The 15,831-nt window shown below is 36.5% G+C and overlaps 1 protein-coding gene across 12 annotated transcripts in view; it reads left to right on the forward strand.

Annotated features, from left to right (window-relative positions):
- The window catches only part of G2E3 (G2/M-phase specific E3 ubiquitin protein ligase), a 63,184-nt gene that overhangs the window by 14,830 nt on the left and 32,523 nt on the right, over positions 1-15,831 (forward strand). For 6 of the 12 annotated variants that reach the window (XR_004478253.2, XR_004478252.2, XM_033409909.2 and 3 more), the window contains exons 2-3: positions 8,173-8,213; positions 13,207-13,304. Coding sequence is in view for 9 of the 12 variants with exons in the window: in XM_033409909.2 (XP_033265800.1) it covers positions 8,173-8,213; positions 13,207-13,304 (139 nt within the window). In the remaining 3 variants the exon portion in view is untranslated. Of the gene's footprint in view, positions 1-260; positions 370-8,172; positions 8,214-13,206; positions 13,305-13,332; positions 13,484-15,831 lie in introns of all 12 variants that reach the window. The other 6 variants (XM_033409900.2, XM_033409906.2, XM_033409901.2 and 3 more) reach the window with 4 other exon arrangements.

A 15,831-nucleotide genomic window follows, 5' to 3' on the forward strand; every position in this document is an offset into this window, starting at 1 on the left:
TTGCTCTCAGGCTGTCAGCCAGGCTGCAGTCTTATGAAGGCCTGAGTGGGGTTGGACAATTTACTTCTAAAACGGCTCACTCGTGTGACATGGGTAAATGCCTCAGTTCTTTGCCAAGTAGACATCTCCAAGGAGAACCTTAAAAGAAAGCATTAATGACATGGCAGCCAGCTTCCACCAATGCAGGTGATCATGACAGAGAGCAAGGAGGAAGTTATAATGCCTTTTATGACCTAGTTACACTTTGTCATTTCTGCCAGGCTTTTTGGTGGAAGTTACTAAGCACAGCCACAGTCAAGGAGAAGGAAATCAGGCTCCACCTTTTGAAGGGGGAGGAGTATCAAACTGAGTGTCACTGACCAAGTGGAGGTAAGCAGTGCAAGAGACTCAGAATACCTCTTGATAGTGGCTTCCTGGAGCTTTCTTCATTAAATTATTAATGATTTCTCAAGGAAGAGGGGAATGCTTTGATATTATTTCTAAGACCAAGACTGTTGTTAAGACTTGGGCTGTTATTGAGATATATACTTACCTAGCATTGTTTTCCTTCTTCCACTTAGGAAGTCTTAAAATTCATGTACTGGAAAGAAAAAAAATGATAAAATCCAACTAAAAATATGTGAATTTTTTTTTCCTGAAGTTTTGTTTTGGAGACTGTTGATTGAAATAAAGAAATTCATCACCAGGATTTAGCAACAAAAGTTTTATTTCAGATGCTGTGGATTAGTAAGAAAGCTGATGTGAACCAGTCAAAAATATGAATTTTGTAATATCTTTAGAACATTATCTGATTCGGGGATAACTTTTTTTTTCTTTTAATTAATTAATTTAATTTATTTATTTTTGGCTGCTATGGGTCTTTGTTGCTGTGCACAGGCTTTCTCTAGTTGTGGAGAGCGGGGGCTACTCTTCATTGTGGTGTGCGGGCTTCTCATTGCGGTGGCTTCTCTTGTTGCGGAGTACGGGCTCTAGGTGCGTGGGCTCCGTAGTTGTGGCTCTCGGGCTCTAGAGCCCAGACTCAGTAGTTGTGGTGCACGGGCTTAGTTGCTCCAGGGTATGTGGGATCTTCCCAGACCAGGGCTTGAACCCGCGTCCCCTGCATTGGCAGGTGGACTCCTAACCACTACACTACCAGGGAAGCCCTCAAGGGTAACTTTTAATTTGATGTAATCTTTTTTAAAAAAATTAATTTATTTATATTTTCGGCTGCGTTGGGTTTTTGTTGCGGTGAGTGGGCTTCTCACTGTGGTGGCCTCCTCCACTGTGGAGCACAGGCTCCAGGCGCATGGGCTTCAGCAGTTGCAGCACGCAGGCCCAGCAGCTATGGCTCGCGGGCTCCAGAGCGCAGGCTGAACAGCTGTAGCACATGGGCCCAGCCGCTCCGTGGCATGTGGGATCCTTCCGGACTAGGGCTTGAACCCGAGTCCCCTGCACTGGCAGGGGGACTCCCAACCACTGCGCCACCAGGGAAGTCCCTAATTTGATATAATCTTAAACTTAGAAAAAAGTTATATGAATAGTGAAAGGAACTCCTATATACCCTTTAAACAGGTTCACCGATTATTTATGTTTTGTGACATTTGCCGTATTCTTTCACCTCTCCTAGCCTAGTCAGCCTAAAACCACCGGGGATAAATCTGTAATCTGATAAAGTTAGGTTTGTTGACTCATTGCAGTGAGAGAGGTCCCTGACCCGAGGAACCACAAGGCTTCGCACCGAGCAAAGGGTAAAATAGATTTCTTATAACATGTTGGAGAAGGGTGGCATTGATGTGAAATTTAAATGAAGTAGTGTTTTAATGGGGTCAAAGCGAAGCCAAGGCTGTGTGTGAAAGAGGCAACATCAGATCTGAGCTACGAAGTGGGCCTAGGGTGTTTCCTTGAAAACTACAAAAGGAAGAAGAGGAATGTTGTGTTCAGAAAGCTCTTATCTGTAGTTCTGTACCTCCGTTAGAAACCGAGATTTCTTCTCTCTATCAAAGTTGCTTACTTACATCCTCTTAGCAAAAGTAGGATATTTCAGAAAGTTTACTTAAGTCATTTCCAGTCTTCTTCCCACTTGAGAGACAAGCACTGTTCTAATATTTTTCATGATAGATTAGTTTTGCCTATCCTAGAACTTCATATGAATGGAATGATGTGGATAAGAAGAGTGTACAGTTTCTTTCACTTAGCATATTTATAAGATTCATCTGTTTTGTTGCATCTTGCAGCACTTGTTACCTTTTCATTGCTAAGTAGTATTGCATTTTATTAATATACTTCAGTTTGTTTATCCATTTTCCTGTTGATGGACTTCTAGGCTTCCAGTTTTGGAGTATCATGAAGGTGGCTACTATGAACTTTTTTGTATAAAGTTTTTTGTCTATATATTTTTTAATTTTTCTTGGATGTATACCTGGGTGTGAAATTCCTACATCAAAGGCTAGGTTCATGGGCATATATGTTTAACTTCTATGAAACTACTAAAACTTTTCAAAATGATTATTCCATTTTGATTATTGTTGATTATTCACATCAACAGTTAATGAGAGTTCCCCGGTTGCTTCATATCCTGTCCAATGTTTCGTGTTGATAGTCTTTTTAATCTTAGCCATTATTATAGGTATAAAATAGTCTTTCATAGTCTTTCATTTTTATCATCCTAATTACTAATGATGTTGAACATCTTTTCATTTGTTTATTGGCCATTTGTATATCTTCCTTTATGAAGTGTCTGTTCATGTCTTTTGCCCATTTCTTTAAATGTTTCCTTTATATTATTGTAAAAGTTCTTTATGTATTCTGGGTATAAGTCTTTGTCAGACACATCTTTTACAAATATTTTCTCCCAGTGTGTGGCATACATAATTCACTTTTTTTTTTTTTTACATCTTTATTGGAGTATAATTGCATTACAATGGTGTGTTAGTTTCTGCTTTATAACAAAGTGAATCAGTTATACATATACATATGTTCCCATATCTCTTCCCTCTTGCGTCTCCCTCCCTCCCACCCTCCCTATCCCACCCATCCTGGCGGTCACAAAGCTCGGAGCTTATCTCCCTGTGCTATGCAGCTGCTTCCCACTAGCTATCTACCTTACGTTTGGTGGTGTATATATGTCCATGCCTCTCTCTTGCTTTGTCACAGCTTACCCTTATCCCTCTCCATATCCTCAAGTCCATTCTTTAGTAGGTCTGTGTCTTTATTCCTGTCTTACCCCTAGGTTCTTCATGACATATTTTTTTCCTTAAATTCCATATATATGTGTTAGCATACGGTATTTGTTTTTCTCTTTCTGACTTCACTCTGTATGACAGACTCTAGGTCTATCCACCTCATTACAAATAGCTCAATTTCGTTTCTTTTTATGGCTGAGTAATATTCCATTGTATATATGTGCCACATCTTCTTCATACATTCATCCGATAATGGACACTTAGGTTGTTTCCATCTCCGGGCAATTGTAAATAGAGCTGCAATGAACATTTTGGTACATGACTCTTTTTGAATTATGGTTTTCTCAGGGTATATGCCCAGTAGTGGGATTGCTGGGTCATATGGTAATTCTCTTTGTAGTTTTTTAAGGAACCTCCATACTGTTCTCCACAGTGGCTGTATCAATTTACATTCCCATCAGCAGTGCAAGAGGGTTCCCTTTTCTCCACACCCTCTCCAGCATCTATTGTTTCTAGATTTTTTGATGGTGGCCATTCTGACTGGTGTGAGATGATATCTCATTGTAATTTTGATTTGCATTTCTCTAATGATTAATGAAGTTGAGCATTCTTTCATGTGTTTGTTGGCAATCTGTATATCTTCTTTGGAGAAATGTCTATATAGGTCTTCTGCCCATTTTTGGATTGGGTTGTTTGTTTTTTTGTTATTGAGCTGCATGAGCTGCTTGTAAATTTTGGAGATTAATCCTTTGTCAGTTGCTTCATTTGCAAATATTTTCTCCCATTCTGAGGGTTGTCTTTTGGTCTTGTTTATGGTTTCCTTTGCTGTGCAAAAGCTTTGAAGTTTCATTAGGTCCCATTTGTTTATTTTTGTTTTTATTTCCATTACTCTAGGAGGTGGGTCAGAAAGGATCTTGCTGTGATTTATGTCATAGAGTGTTCTGCCTATGTTTTCCTCTAAGAGTTTGATAGTTTCTGGCCTTACATTTAGGTCTTTAATCCATTTTGAGCTTATTTTTGTGTATGGTGTTAGGGAGTGTTCTAATCTCGTACTTTTACATGTACCTGTCCAGTTTTCCCAGCACCACTTATTGAAGAGGCTGTCCTTTCTCCACTGTACATTCCTGCCTCCTTTATCAAAGATAAGGTGACCATATGTGCGTGGGTTTATATCTGGGCTTTCTATCCTGTTCCATAGATCTATCTTTCTGTTTTTGTGCCTGTACCATACTGTCTTGATTACTGTAGCTTTGTAGTATAGTCTGAAGTCAGGGAGCCTGATTCCTCCACCTCCGTTTTTCGTTCTCAAGATTGCTTTGGCTATTCGGGGTCTTTTGTGTTTCCATACAAATTGTGAAATTTTTTGTTCTAGTTCTGTGAAAAATGCCAGTGGTAGTTTGACAGGGATTGCATTGAATCTATAGATTGCTTTGGGTAGTAGTGTCATTTTCGCAATGTTGATTCTTCCAGTCCAAGAACATGGTATATCTCTCCATCTATTTGTATCATCTTTAATTTCTTTCATCAGGGTCTTATAATTTTCTGCATACAGGTCTTTTGTCACCTTAGGGGGGTTTATTCCTATATATTTTATTCTTTTTGTTGCAATGGTAAATAGGAGTTTTTTCTTGATTTCACTTTCAGATTTTTCATCATTAGTGTATAGGAATGCCATAGATTTCTGTGCATTGATTTTGTATCCTGCTACTTTACCAAATTCATTGATTAGCTCTAGTAGTTTTCTGGTAGCATCTGTAGGATTCTCTATGTATAGTATCATGTCATCTGCAAACAGTGACAGCTTTACTTCTTCTTTTCCGATTTGGATTCCTTTTATTTCCTCTTCTTCTCTGATTGCTGTGGCTAAAACTTCCAAAACTATGTTGAATAAGAGTGGTGAGAGTGGGCAACCTCTTGTTCCTGATCTTAGTGGAAATGGTTTCAGTTTTTCACCATTGAGGACGATGTTGGCTGTGGGTTTTGTCATATATGGCCTTTATTATGTTGAGGAAAGTTCCCTCTATGCCTACTTTCTGGAGGGTTTTTATCATAAATGGGTGTTGAATTTTGTCGAAAGCTTTCTCTGCATCTATTGAGATGATCATATGTTTTTTCTCCTTCAATTTGTTAATATGGTTTATCACATTGATTGTTTTGTGTATATTGAAGAATCCTTGCATTCCTGGAATAAACCCCACTTGATCATGGTGTATGATCCTTTTAATGTGCTGTTGGATTCTGTCTGCTAGTATTTTGTTGAGGATTTTTGCATCTATGTTCATCAGTGATATTGGCCTGTAGTTTTCTTTCTTTGTGACATCCTTGTCTGGTTTTGGTATCAGGGTGATGGTGGCCTCGTAGAATGAGTTTGGGAGTGTTCCTCCCTCTGCTATATTTTGGAAGAGTTTGAGAAGGATAGGTGTTAGCTCTTCTCTAAATGTTTGATAGAATTCTCCTGTGAAGCCATCTGGTCCTGGGCTTTTGTTTGTTGGAAGATTTTTAATCACAGTTTCAATTTCAGTACTTTTGATTGGTCTGTTCATATATTCTATTTCTTCCTGATTCAGTCTTGGCAGGTTGTGCATTTCTAAGAATTTGTCCATTTCTTCCAGGTTGTCCATTTTATTGGCATAGAGTTGCTTGTAGTAATCTCTCAGGATCTTTCGTATTTCTGCAGTGTCAGTTGTTACTTCTCCTTTTTCATTTCTAATTCTATTGACTTGAGTCTTCTCACTCTTTTTCTTGATGAGTCTGGCTAATGGTTTATCAATTTTGTTTATCTTCTCAAAGAACCAGATTTTAGTTTTATTGATCTTTGCTATCGTTTCCTTCATTTCTTTTTCATTTATTTCTGATCTGATTTTTATGATTTCTTTCCTTCTGCTAACTTTGGGGTTTTTTTGTTCTTCTTTCTCTAATTGCTTTAGGTGCAAGGTGAGGTTGTTTATTCGAGTTGTTTCCTGTTTCTTAAGATAGGATTGTATTGCTATAAACTTCCCTATTAGAACTGCTTTTCCTGCATCCCATAGATTTTGGGTCGTCGTGTCTCCATTGTCATTTGTTTCTAGGTATTTTTTGATTTCCTCTTTGATTTCTTCAGTGATCACTTCGTTATTAAGTAGTGTATTGTTTAGCCTCCATGTGTTTGTATTTTTTACAGATCTTTTCCTGTAATTGATATCTAGTCTCATAGTGTTGTGGTCAGAAAAGATACTTGAAACAATTTCAATTTTCTTAAATTTACCAAGGCTTGACTTGTGACCCAAGATATGATCTGTCCTGGAGAATGTTCCATGAGCACTTGAGAAAAATGTGTATTCTGTTGTTTTTGGATGGAATGCCCTATAAATATCAATTAAGTCCATCTTGTGTAATGTATCATTTAAAGCTTGTGTTTCCTTATTTATATGGTATCTTTTGATGAGTGGAAGCTTTTAGTTTTTTTTTTATTATTATTTTTTTATTTTTTTCTGTACGCGGGCCCCTCACTGTTGCGGCCTCTCCCGTTGCGGAGCACAGGCTCCGGACGCGCAGGCTCAGCGGCCATGGCTCACGGGCCCAGCCGCTCCGCGGCATGTGGGATCCTCCCGGACCGGGGCACGAACCCATGTCCCCTGCATCGGCAGGCGGACTCTCAACCACTGCGCCACCAGGGAAGCCCGAAGCTTTTAGTTTTGATGAAGTATAATGCATTACTTTTTCTTTTAAAACTTTTATAGTTTTAGCTTTTGCAGTAAGGTCTGTGATTCACTTGAAATTAATTTTTATTTATGGTGTAAAGTGTGAATCTCAAGGTTCATTTGTTTTCCATTTGGAGATCCATTTTTTCCAGCATCATTTGTTGAAAAGACTTTTCTTTTTCTCACTGAATTGCTTTGGTACCTTTGTTAAAAATCAAGTGACTGGAAAAGTCTGGGTCTGTTTCTAGGCTCTTTATTTTTGTTCCATTGGTCTATGTGGAATACTGTATATTAGTACACTTTGCTAAACTATATAGAATACTTATTAGATTGGTACAAATAGGAAAAACCTTTTCCGTTCACGTTTCGATAGCACTGGAGAGCGTTCGTATGATCATCCTGTAGCCGGTGATATTTGGAGCCTTTTCAGCATGGTACTTTATATATTCCTATGTTACTTTTTTTGTGACATGCGAGATTGATGTTCACTTTTATTCTCTTCTGTTGTAAAGATGAGAAAGCACTTGTGTAGTACGGAGTTCTGAGGCTAGTAAGTAAGAAACTTCAGGTACCTTTCTTTAAATAGCATAGGTGTCTATACATATATTATAAAGATCTAGACAGAACTTCATTTCACTGTGCAACCAAGAGAGATGCCTTGGGTCCTTGTATCGATAGTTTGAAGGGAAAGAGGAGGAGAAGACAGAGCCCCATAGAAATTGTGATTTCCTTATAAAGCAAAATTAGTCTATAACCGTGTAAGTTACCTATATTTTGGAACTCAATCATTATTCTGAATTACAGTAAACTTAAAAGTAAGCAGTAGTTGCAATTCATCCGCACAGGAGAGAGGGGTAAGAAATTAGAAGCTGGAGAGATTGGATCTCAAATACAAATCTGTGTTGTTGGGATACTAACTAAATATTATTTATAAGTTAAAATGTTTATGTTTACTCTAGGTGAAGGACTGTTATCGTGTGTTTATGGAATTTTCTTCAATAGATTTGTGAAACTGCTAGAAATTAGAAAGTGTAGGTCTCTGTTCCTGGTATGTCCTGTAGTCCTGGCTCCTTTCCAATATAAATGCCAGTAGTCATCTTAATCTTTTTGATAACTAAAAAACATTCCCTCCAATTTCAACACTGTCCCCAGAATTTACCACCCTTGTTGAGAATTACTGGTCTTAGATTTGGAAAGGTGAGGAAATTAAGTACTAGAGTAAGAAATGATGCAACGTATTTGTAATCATACACTACCTAAATCTAATTTAAATGGATAATTTGAGAATTTTAAAATTAAAATGGCTGATTATATATTCTTATTTTTCCTAGTAAAATGAATGAAAGTAAAACTGGAGGCTCACAGAATCCCAGTAAGTAACCATATTTAAAATATTTTCAAATTTATTTTAAAATGTTAAGATATTTTACTCTTGCTTTTTTATTACAGTAAATCTTTTTAGACTGGTACTCAAACAATAGGAATGAATTTCCTGATATTCTTAGTTCATGTTTCTGTATACTAAAATAAAATGTTGTGTGTATTCAACAAAAATCTGCTAGAAAAGGATAATTTGCCGAATATTATTTGTATTCTCTGTGTATTTATCAAGTATGGTTTGTATCTGAATAAAACAGTATTACTTATTTAATAAATATGATTTTTTTACCTTTTTGTGTGATTTTTTTCTTCTTACAAAAGATAAAATGCAGATGAGAACAGTTTAAACAACATATGAAAGTTTAACATGAAAAGGAAAACTTGCCTGTTAGCGCTCACAGCAGTCTTCTCAAACAGATGTAGACCTTTGCTTTTAGTTGTTTTCATTTATTAGTTATAAACAGTACATATTGATTAGCTACTATGGAAGATGGAAATTTTAAATTGTTACTTTATACTCCTTTGCCACTACTTCTCCCTGATCTACCCTTTATAAAATTTATTTTTTGATTCCCTCTCAAAGTATTACAGTTAAAACTCTGTATCTTGACTCTCACTTATAGAGTATCTGGTAACTCCATATCATGTTGGATATGGAAATTTGTGCTCTTAAACCTCCTCTACTTTGCTTTCCTGCTTTTACCTACAGACTTCTATCAACTGTGCTAATAGTTCTGAAACTTAGTAATTCATGGACTACCTTCACATATTTGCCAAATGGAAATACTACCTATTACTGTTATTTACTTAATATTTTTCTTAAGATTGACTCAGTTTTTTACTTACATGAATATGTTCATTTTATTATTGTAACATAGCCAGTATCATTTGCTGGAGTATAATAGAAGATGGTCTTAATAAATATAATGAAGTCAGAACAATTTTACTGAATTTTAAACATTAAAATTAAACAACAGCAAAGTACAAATAAAAGAAATAAATAAAGTACAAATAAAATAAATAAATAAATAAATAAATAAAAGGTAACCTACTTATAAAAATGCATGCCTGAAACCTAGTCTGTTCTGTGTCCAAGGGTCTCGGTACTGGGCAAAGGGAGGAGGAGAACAGATGGAAAGCACAGGTCCACAGCATATAGCAGATGCAGCTCCATCCAGCATTCACCTTAAGGACTCCTCTTACATAATCTCAGCTAATTCCTTGTATTCCTCTTCCTCTTGATAGCTGCATGCACACTTACAGCTGAAAGTATAGGCACTGGGGATGAAGAAGTTAAGGCAGGAGCTGCTGGTGTAAGAGGTCCAATAAACAAATGGCAATTTGCTGCAATTGATGTGGTCAGGTACTCTGTATGGGGGAGGAAGGGGATCCGAAACCTTTTAAAAGATTGAGGGAAGGGCCTTTCAGTTACTGCTTATTAAGCTGGAGTGAGGGAGGACAAATATGGGGGGATGTTTCACAATACTAAGTATTAGCTCACGCTGTTTCTTTCCAGTCCTGCAGTCTATTTTCTGAGTAGCCTATTAACAGATACAGTATACTTTCAACACATAACATCCATTCTTGATTACATGTATTAGTTAAGGTAAATATGATTAGCTGCTGCAATAGGTAAACCCTGAAGTTTTAATGGTTAATACAGTAAACGTTTATTACTTGGTCAAGTTACAGTTTAACGTGGATTGGTTAAGGGAGATTGGACAGATAGGGAGTTTCTGCTCCACGCAGTAACTTAGATTCACGTTCATTTCATCTTTTATTGGTTTGCCGCCTTGAGATGCTCAGAGTCTTTGCAGCTAGTGATTTTCTTATTGTTTTATTAGTATGGTATTAGAAATTTGCTGAACAGGTAAATATCATAAGATAGAAAGGATTGGTAATTATAGTACTAACATTCAGTTCTATCTGTGTGCCATACCCTTTTAATTATATTGCTGTATACTCTCTCATTTAATCCTCATTAAGGCATAGTTTGAGGTAGGTGCTGCTGTTGTCCTTATTTTTTTTTTTTTGCGGTACGTGGGCCTCTCACTGTTGTGGCCTCTCCCATTGCGGAGCACAGGCTCTGGACGCGCAGGCTCAGTGGCCATGGCTCACGGGCCCAGCCGCTCCGCGGCATGTGGGTTCTTCCCAGGCCGGAGCACGAACCCGTGTCCCCTGCATCGGCAGGCGGACTCTCAACCACTGCGCCACCAGGGAAGCCCGTATTATTTTTAAGATGAGGAACTGGAACGATAAAGTGTTTATGTGACTTGTTCAAGGTTACACAGCAAGAGTGTGGAGCCAAGTCTTAACTCAGATCTCCCTGACTCTACAATTTGCCTTAAAAAAATTTTTTTTATTATTGTGGTAAAATACATATAACATATCAATAGAATTCATCATCTTAACTATTTTGAAGGGTACAATTTGATGGCACTTCATACATTCACAGTGTTGTGCAACCGTTACCACTATCTAGTTCCAAAACATATCATCCCCCCAAAAGAAAACTCTGTCCATTAGGCAATCACTTCTCATTTCCCCTGTCCTCAACCCGTGGAGACTACCAGCCTGCTTTTTGTCTGTCTCTGTGGATTTACCTATTTTGGATAATGCAATCTATTGTATAAATGGAATCATATAATATGTGACCTTTTGTGCTTGTATTCTTAGATTTAGCATAATGTTTCTAGGCTCATCCGTGTTGTAGCATGTATCGGTATTTCATTGCTTTTTATAGCTGAAAGATACTCCATTGTATGGATATGGTATATTTTGTTTACCCATTCAGCCATCCATTGATGGAAATTTGATTTGTTTTCCTTTTTGGCTATTGTGAACAGTGCTACTGTGAACATTAGTGTACAAGTATTTGAACATCTGTTTTTAATTCTTTGGTATTATATATACTCAGGAATGGAATTGTTATATCACATGGTAACTGTGTTTAACTTTTTGAGGAACTGCTGACTATTTTCCAAAGTGGCTGTACCATTTTACATTTCAGCTAGCAGTATATGAGGGTTCTGATTTCACCAGCTCCTTGCCAGCATTTGTTATTATCTGACATTTTTATTGTAGCCATCTTAGTGGGTGTGAAGTGGTATCTCATTGTGGGATTTGCATTTCCCTGATGACTGATGATATTAAGCATCTTTTAATGTGCTTATTGGCTATTTTATATCTTCCTTGGAGAAATGTTTATTCAGATCCTTTGTCCCGTTTTAAAATTGAGTTGTGTGTTTATTGTTGGGTTGTAATATTTATATATTCTGGACACTAGACCCTTAAAAGGTATATGATTTCCAAGTATATTTAACCATTCTGTAGATTATCTTTTCACTTTGTTGATGGTGTTCTTTGATGCACAAAAATTTTAAACTTTGATGAAGTCCAATTTATCTATTATTACTTTTGCTTTTGGTGTCATGTGATATCTGAAAAACCATTCCCAAACCAGCGTTTTGAAGATTTACCCCTGCATTTTCTTCTAAGAAAGAGTTTTATAGTTTCGGCTCTTATGTTTAAGTCTTTGATCTATTTTGAATTAATTTTTGTATAAGGTATGAGATAGGGATTTAATTTATTATCTTGCATGTGGCTATCCAATTGTCCCAGCCCCATTTGTTAAAGAGTCTATTCTTTACCCATGGAATGATCTTGGAATACTTGTTCAAAATTAATTGACCATAGATGTATGGTCATTCTGGATTCTTTTCCATTGATCTATATGTCTAGCTGTATGTCATTACCACACTTTTGATTTTTGTAGCTTTGTTAATAAGTTTTGAGTCTTCTCTCTTTGTCTAGCTGAAGGTTTGCCAGTTTTGTTGACCTTTTCAAAGAACCAACTTTGTTTATATTTATTCTATTGTTTTCCTATTCTCTATGTCATTTATCTCTATTCTAATCTCTATTATTTCCTTTCTTCTGCTAGTTTTGGGTTTAGTTTGTTCTTTTTCTGGTTCTTTAAGGTTAAAATAAAGTCATTGATTTGGGATCTTTCCTTTTTCATATAGGCTTGCTATATGAGTCTACAAGCCTAAAGATCAGCCAGAGGTGAAAGCTTAGAGTTTCTAGGGTCATTTCTGAGTATGCATCCAGTCCTGGGCATGTGGTGTCCTTCTAGATTCCCTGGTATATTTGGGAGCTTTTCAAAGCCCTTATTTTCCCATGTATCTTCCTTTTCCAGACTCTTCTTTCCTAGCCTTTTTGGTCTGTGACCTGCTTACCCTGTGTGTTATCCTTTGCTTCAAGCTGCTGCCTCTAGTATATTTGTCTTAAATGTTTTTGACAGTCAGACTCCAGCCCTGAGAAATTTCTGAGGCAGGTGAAACAAGGGCAGGCATCTGAGCCGGTCCCTTGGGGAGCCACCATACAGGTCAGAACACACATTTCTTTGACAAGGTCCATATTACCTCCTCTTAGACAATCCACACCAGGAACATGGCCCTAAGGAACAATACACATTGAACATGGGCCTAAGGCCATTGCCCAGCTGGAGAGTGGGGGATGGTTGGCAGGTAAGTTAAAATGCCACAAATCTCTCATCAAATTTTGGCAGCTTGTTTCTTTATGAAGCATTCTTCTGATTATTTTAAGTTTTTAAATCAGATTTCAGATTTTCTGAAAAGTTGATTCTGATGGTTTTGGCAGCATAACCAAATGCACAACCAGCATTTGGCAGGTTTTATTGCTTTAGAGAGATGGAGTTTCAGAGTTTCCTAATCTGTTGTTTTCAATGAGTTGCCATTTAAACAACACACTGGGATTCATCATTAAAGATTAATGAAAAAAATGTAAAGTCACATTATTGTTTTAGAAGTACGTATTGGAAGTTTTAATTTACTGATAACAATATAAAGTGATTTGCTCTCTCAAAAAGAATTGAACACATCAATTGAGAGAAGCACCAATTCCATAGGGTTTTTTTTTGTTTTTGTTTAAAATTTTTTTATATCTATTACTTTTTTCACTGTTAGCTTGTGTTTTCTGTCGAAAAAATGATGACTGTCCTATTAAATATGGAGAAAAGAAAACTAATGAGAAATGGAATCTCACTGTACATTACTATTGTTTGGTGAGTATAATTTTTAATTAAATCCTAGCAATCTGATATTCTTCTAAAGAAGAGAATTCGATCCTGATGGCTGGTTTCTGAGAAATGGATAAGTCATTTAACTTTTCTGGATCTCCTTTTGCCTATATGTAAAAATAAGATTTTTCATTTATCAAATTCTAAGATTCTGAAATTACTTGGTACGTAGAAATACCTGTCATCATTACCTGCTTATTTTTGTCTAACCCTTTAGGGCCTCAGTGGAAAAAACGAGAAAATGGTTAGGTCTCTAAGGGAGTTGTTCATTTTAGTACTTTGTTTTCATTGTTGCTAGTGATAAGTCTCAGAAAAGACTTGTTTGAAGGTTTAAGAAGTAAAAGAAAAGTATTTTATTTCACAGAGAACCTGGAAAGAAAAGTTCTGACTAAAGGTAATAAATACTTGTGTAAAAGGAAATAGGTTAATTTATGTGTCACTCAGAAGAAAGAAAAAATGTCATATTGAGAATTAGTCTCTCATTTGTTCCCCATTCCCTCCACCAGCTTCTCACCTCACTGAATCTGCCTTAAGATATTAGTGGCACCATCACTGCCTTAGCATGCTAAGGTTGCATGAGCACATGCAGCATTTCTTGGCACTTGTATTAGTTATATATTGCTGCTTAACTATTTATCCTGAAATTTAGCAGCTTAAGCAACATTTATTGTCTCAAATGGTTTCTTTTTTTAAATTAATTTTTATTGGAGTATAGTTGATTTACAATGTTGTGTTAGTTTCTGCTGTACAGCAAAGTGAATCAGTTATACAGTGAATACATATATTCACTCTTTTTTAGATTCTTTTCCCATATAGGTCATTACAGATTATTGAGTAGAGTTCTCTGTGCTATGTGGTAGGTTCTTATTATCTATTTTATATATAGTAGTGTGTATGTGTCAATCCCAATCTCCCAATTTATCCCTCCCTCCCCCCCACTTCCCCCTTGGTAACCATAAGATTGTTTTCGACATCTGTGACTATTTCTGTTCTCAAATGGTTTCTGAAGGACAGGAATCTGGTATTGGGTGAGCTGGGTGGTTCTGGCTCAGGGTCTCTCATGAGGATGCAATTGAGATGTCAGCCATGGTTCAGTCATCTGAAAGCTTGACTGGGCTGGAGTATCCATCTCCAATGGCTCACTCACGTGGCTTTTGGCCTCAGTTCCTCCTAACTGTTGGCAGAAGGTCTCAGTTCCGTACTTCCTGGGCTATAGGGCTGCTCACAGCATGGCATCTGCCTTCTCCCAGAGGAAGTGATAAAAGAGAGAGACAGAGGGATAGATATACACCAAGATGGAACCATATGACCTAGTTTTTACAGTTGCATACCACTGTTACTTTTGCTTTATTCTGTTAGAGGTGAGTCGATAATTCTAGCCCACACTTAAGGGGAAGGAATTAGTTCCCACCACTTTAAGGAAGGAGTATCAACAAATTTGTGGACATATTTTTATACCCACAACAGCATCCATGTTAAAACTCTTTAGATGTTTCCTTGAGAAATCATCTAACATAAATTCTTGGTGTTTCTCTAAAATTTGTAGACTGGTCTAGGAACCTACTTACTTTGTACCAAGATTTAAGGGACCATGAAGTTGACATTCCAAACATATTTGTAAGTTAGAGCCTTATAGTCTGCATCACAAAAGAAAACCTTTTCATTTTTCTAAAGAGTGTGTTTTACTTTTTATGTAGTAGAGTTAAGACAACTATTTTATTAGTCAGTGGGTTATTTTTTCATAATTCTTAAGTAACATATATCACTTTTGGGTTTTTTTAAGGATATATTATACTGATTAAAATAAAACTCTGATCACAAATCTGAAGTATGTTGGAGTTATTTAATATGCTTAAGTTGGTCATATCAAAATTTCCCTTATATTCTTTATTTTATTAATGAGTATAGTAATCCTGAAACGTACTGACCCTAGGCTCAACACTTAAAAGATTCTGTTTCATTGTGAACACGAAAGTATAGTAATGTTATAAATGGTAATGGAATGTTAGAGCTGAAAGAGACTTGGAAACAACCTAGTCTATTGTTTTTATTTTTGTGTTTAATGTCAGAAACATTAAATTACTTGCCTAGGCTTTCAGAAAGTTGGACACAGAGCCTGGTTTGCAAAGTCAGGATTTCTTATTCACAGTCTCATGCTTTTTCTTGATTCATGTTCCTTTAACATATTTAAATTAAAGTTAAAACAGATTTTTAAAAATTCATTTGCATTAACTACAATTCAGTAGATTCCCTATAAATATGTCTTCTATGATTCAGAATCCAGCGAGATTTAAAGTTAACCTAAAATATCACTGATAATTATCTCCATAGTATTCATTATTATTACATATACGCCTTTAGGTATATGCCACTTTTTTTCCCCTAAAGCTTGATTATAAGTGTTTTTTGTTGTTTTTCTTCCTTTCTTTTTCTGTTATTTTCTGTAATACTTTTTAGAAACCAGTTTGGTTACATGAACTGTTAATATACAGTGTCTTCCAAATCAAAGAAT

Source organism: Orcinus orca, chromosome 2, assembly GCF_937001465.1.
Source record: "Orcinus orca chromosome 2, mOrcOrc1.1, whole genome shotgun sequence".
Classification (NCBI taxonomy): Eukaryota; Metazoa; Chordata; class Mammalia; order Artiodactyla; family Delphinidae; genus Orcinus; species Orcinus orca.